This window comes from Nicotiana tomentosiformis, chromosome 10, assembly GCF_000390325.3.
Source record: "Nicotiana tomentosiformis chromosome 10, ASM39032v3, whole genome shotgun sequence".
Classification (NCBI taxonomy): Eukaryota; Viridiplantae; Streptophyta; class Magnoliopsida; order Solanales; family Solanaceae; genus Nicotiana; species Nicotiana tomentosiformis.
Genome location: NC_090821.1, coordinates 3733364 through 3738582, shown reverse-complemented (window position 1 = coordinate 3738582; position 5219 = coordinate 3733364). Strand labels below are relative to the sequence as shown.

Sequence of the window (5219 nt, the reverse complement as noted above, 5' to 3'; positions counted from 1 at the left end):
TTAACTCAATTTGGACACATTCCTTTTCTTTATTTTTCCTTGGTATGACCTAAAAGAAGTCCATAAATATTGCCAACAACTTGCCATCATCATTTTTCTTTTGCAGAAAATATACAAACTATGTGAGGTTATAAAAAAATATTTAAGTTATATATTCTGATAGTGTAAAGAATTACCAATATAATTTAATTGGGTCGGTGCAGACGGATCAAATCAAATTAATACAATGAAAGTTGGTCAATATCAATCTATTAAAAATGAATTAATTTATTTAAGGATGTAACATCTAGTAGAAAATTGATCGAGTTATTCAACTTACAAAAAACTGCCAACATCTTCATATATATAGAGAAGCCACCAAGAAAATTTGCTTCCACAATGTGAGTTTTATTCAATTCCTTACTGTAAGCAGGGAATATAAATAATCAAAGACTAAATATGGGTGAAATATTGTGCTTTTATTTGAAGTAATAAAAAACGAATTGAAGGTGTGAATACAAGGCATAAAGTCTACTATATACATTTAAAATATGTTATAGCCAAATTAGTTTCAGCCTAATAGCCCTAATTCTTGTTCCCACACTTCATTTGAACAGCCAATGTCTTGAAAATGTTAGGGCATGGGTCGTTGCTCGGCTCGTCATATACTTGTCTCTCAATTGGAATTGTACATGTATTTTTGCCTAAGCAATGTCTTTCTGCAACTTTGAGACTATTGATAGAAGTGCAATTTCCATTGTACAAGTTTCCACATGCACCATCTGGATTACCATAACTAGCAAACTCAACTTTTTCAATAATTTTGTTATCAGGGCAAGTTAAGTGTGCTCCTGACTTGAGATCTTCTACGATCGCGACGAAATCAGTACCGGATTTTCCCCATGATTTGACATGAGGAGGATGGTATTCGGTAATGATACTGCAGATTGTGTCTCTGTTTACTGTTTGGACTTCAATGGTTTCAGGGAGACCACCGGTTTCCTCAAAGATGACCAGGAGATTGTTCTTTGGTTTCAAGAAAGCTCTTGGAATATGATACCTGAAATATCATTCGTAAAAATGTTATAGGGTACTATCTTTGTTTTTTTTTTTTTTTTTTTTTTTGGGAAAAACACATTATGTTATACTTACTCATACTGAGTGGGCTGTCCAAGAGGGGAGAGGAAAGATGACCAATAACGACCAAGGCTATTACCATTCACCCACATCATACCCTTTTGCATTTTGTCCATTTTCAAGGCCACTGGGTTGTTACCTTCTGGGGCATCAAAGTAGGTCTGCATATATCCCAAAAGAAAATGAATTTTTAGATAAAGAATAACTACTTCGTGAGATTAATAACCTAAAAAATAAAGAATATTGCTTGACTTCAGTGCTTACCTTATACCAAGTAACAGCTCCTTTGGTAGGACCATTTACAGGAGTCCATTTTACTTTCTTTGCACCCTCTTCAGTAAATAATTGTTCTTTTTCTCCAAATACACCAACCTGTTATTAGTTGATCATGTTATACATTTTTTTGTGAAAGATCAAATAATTGAATATCATTATGTATGTTTACCTCATGTCCCCAGTTGTTTAGGGTTATATCGAGGGTTCCAGACATCAAACCTTGAACAGTTACACCTCTAGGTCCAGCAAACCTCTTTTCCATGTAGGCTCCACTATTCTGCATTATAAATATAATAATAGGTTAAACTTTACTAACTGTCTAAATTAAGACAGGCAGTTATTATAGCTTAAATCTTTTGCATAATAACTTCTTTTCAAAACAATTGAAACACATACAGGGAAGCCAACTGTCTCGGCCAAAATTGAGATGGTGTTAGTTCCAGGTTTCAAGATGACAGGTTTCTGAAAAACAAAGCTCTTCTCGATGTTGTTACCATGTCCAAACCCTGAGTAAAGAATTTTTATATTATCAGTGCCATTTAACATGTTATGGCATGCAATAATATGGTCAGTATGTAAAACTTAAACTCGTTCCAATATCAAGGATAAACTTACCAACAAATTCGCCATTAACAAACGCAGACAATGCATGTCCCATACTTGCGATTTGCAGGACGGGGAGGATGTCAGGTCTCATGGGCAAGTCATGGCGATCAAAGTTGATGCTGTTTATGATAACAATTTCAATATTAGAGTATACTCAATTTGATTAATTAAGATTAAAAAAAAGACAAACAATGAACTTTAATTATAATTACCTTGTACTGTACCAAGCATAGTCTGAGGTATCCTTTGTCAAACTATAGAGTTCCAAAGGTTCCCTGTTCTTAAGTGGCAAATCACTTATGGTTGGGACTTTTTCTTGGTACATTTCCCATTTAAGATTCTTTGCTTTCTCTGATGGAAGGAAATTCCTTGAATTGTGTTGGGAGACAATCTGTTTTCCATTAGACAAAAAAAAAATGAATTTTCAATGTTATTTTCAGATTGAAATCTCAGTATAATCTACTTTTTTCTTCTATGTAATATTTACCGTTTGAGTGTTGTAGACAACAGTCTTGCAATCAGGGAGAATGCTAACGGATTTCTCAGGTAGGTAATATTCTTTACCCCTAAACTTAATTGTGGCAGGTAAAGTTGTGTGGTTGTTGGTTAAAAAGGCAGCACAATCACTTCCGGGCTTCTCATAAACTGTAATCTGTAAAATAATGTTTAAGAAGTAATTAATGAGATTTTAATCAGTTTTGAACAAAATTTCTTAGTATGTAAAAGATTTCTTTTAGGGTAAATTTAAAATGCAAATGCTTTTAATTAATTACCTCAAGGTTTTGGTTAATCTTTTGTACAGAGGGAGTTCCCCAAAGGAGAGCCCTTCTTGATAGCCTCAAAGCCCTGTGCAAGTCTCTCAAGTGACTCCATTTTGGTTCCCTATACAAACCTGAAAATATATAATAAAAATATCTATAAGTGTAACGAAAGATTTTTATTCTGTATTTTTTAAATTGTCAATACGTAAAACTTAAATAATACTAAAATTTAATTGTAACACTAACCAAATTCATCAAGGGGAGCTTCGTCGTAATAACGAGTTGTCACGAAAGAAGAGCCAGTTCTTCCATAGTTGGTTCCACCATAGTACTGGAAATTAACAAGAATGAAATCAAATTAAGCCATTTTTAAAAGTTAGATAAATATGACTAATTAAGGTTTATGAGGAAATAAATTAAAAAAAAAAGAATATGTACCATGTAATAGTTTGTAAGAGTTCCGTTCTTAGCGAAGAAACGAGCTACAGAAAATGCAATATCTTCTGCTGCTCTTTGTGATGGTGGGTCTCCAAAAGTCCTATATCTGCAAATCATTTTTTTAATATTAGAATTTAGACATAACATTACAATTTATTAGACATTATTTATTTTTTAAAAAAAAGTTCATATACTTACTGGGCAGTCCAATTTTCAGTCCATAAAGAAGGTTTATTGGGACCATTTGGACCTGTGAAAGTATCTGCACAATGCCTTCCATTGCAAGTGTTGATCTGTGGAAATAAATTGAGTAAAATGGATAAGAATTATTGTATGGTTTTCACATTTTAATGAATCATTTTGTTTGGTCGCTTTCTATTACTCATTTGAAAAAGGACACTCAGGGTCCGAGGAAGAACAGCACCTCATGATGTAGTGGCTGATTCAACAGCTCAACCCTTACTTTAGTGTTCTGTATATTGCTTATTTGAAAAAGAGATAAACGTACCACTTGGGCAGGAGCATCCTTTTGCTTGCACATGATCCAAGGGACACCATTGTATAATCCAGTAGCCATGTTAGCAGCCCACTCTACATATTTCTTGCCATTGTCTCTGTAAGCTAGTTGTACATTGTTGTACTCGTTTTCGATCTGTGTTATATCAGCGCATTAGTTATGGTTATACTGTTCAAAAATTGCTTTAGGTTGCAGTTCTGGATAAATTTCCTTGTTAGAATTGGTGATTTCGTCAATGTTGATATACATATATACCTGAGCCATAATGATAGGGCCTCCTTGGGGAGCAAACAACTTCTCCTTTTTCATCAAATCAATGACCATCTCTGAGTACTTTTTCATGTGGTGCTGCGAGACAAAGAAATAAATAATTAATTAAATTAAGAGTCGTTAATTAATTGTCTATAATTATTTAAATTAAAGTGTGATATACGTACGATGAATGGTTCGTTATAAGAACGGAATGTGATATTTGGAACCTCCCTTAGCCAGTATGGGAATCCTCTGTAGTCAATAAGTCATAATTTAGCAACTATAGTTATAGAAAGGTCAAATTTGATGGATTTGTATATACCCTTGATTCCATTCAGCCTCAATATATGGTCCAATCCTGAGGGTTACATACAAGCCTTGTTCACCAATTGTCTTTATGAATTTCACCACGTCATAGTTTCCTTCAAAATTGAACTGCAAATTCAAAGGGTAAACAGTAGAGTTTAACCATTTTGACACAAGGATCAAGATTGAAACATAATGTGCACATTGATGTTGATTACCTGGCCTTGAACGGGCTCGTGAATATTCCAGAAGACATAAGTCTGGATAAGGTTCAGACCTCCTTCCTTAGCTTTCCTAATGATGTCTGGCCACATCTGTAACATTCCATCACAGTATAGTATTCTTGAGTTTGTTGATTCAAAATATAACGTGATCTGTACACATATTTATTGATTTTCAAGTTACCTCAGGAGGCATACGAGGATAATGAATGGAACCAGAAAAGAGCAATTCCCTTTCACCATTGACGATCATTGAACGACCATCATAGGTAACACCTTTAGTTTTTTCTCCGATTGCAGAAGAAACCAACAAAGAGAGAAGGGCTAACGACAGTAACCGACTTGATATCGCCATATTATTACGATGAGTGAAAGTGCAAGGACAACAAAGGAGAAGAAGACAGAAAGCTAAAAGGCACCTCTTCCTTATACGGGAGGAGGCACCAAAAACTAGCTGTCTTGATTTCTCTTGTAATGTTTATGTTTGTTCCAATTTATAATGATCATGTTCGGATATGTTTAAGGCTTCGAGAAATTCTTGGATTTTCATGGTCTGTTTTAATTTCAGTTTTTAGTTTCTAACTAACTACCCCTCCTCTCTCTCTTCATATGTTCTTTCTGTTTGGATCCACAATTAATCTACGTCCATTTGATGAATGGTTGTAATTTAACGAAGAACTACTTCTTGGGGGGTCATTGAAAAATTGTTCAAAACCCCCCATTTTT

General features: G+C 34.3%; 1 protein-coding gene across 1 annotated transcript; it reads right to left on the bottom strand.

Moving 5' to 3' along the window:
* Positions 1 to 439: 439 nt before the first annotated feature.
* On the bottom strand, positions 440 to 4956 carry LOC104099786 (beta-galactosidase 13-like). The gene is made up of 18 exons (XM_009606890.4): positions 4678 to 4956; positions 4491 to 4586; positions 4289 to 4401; positions 4152 to 4218; positions 3970 to 4062; positions 3706 to 3849; positions 3396 to 3490; positions 3198 to 3303; positions 3006 to 3090; positions 2772 to 2890; positions 2486 to 2650; positions 2211 to 2389; positions 2008 to 2117; positions 1789 to 1898; positions 1562 to 1669; positions 1381 to 1488; positions 1132 to 1277; positions 440 to 1039 (listed from the first exon to the last, which is right to left on the bottom strand). Exons 1-18 carry the CDS (start codon positions 4846 to 4848, stop codon positions 565 to 567), a joined length of 2490 nt encoding a protein of 829 aa, XP_009605185.1. The 5' UTR covers positions 4849 to 4956; the 3' UTR covers positions 440 to 564.
* Between the last annotated feature and the right edge of the window lie 263 nt (positions 4957 to 5219).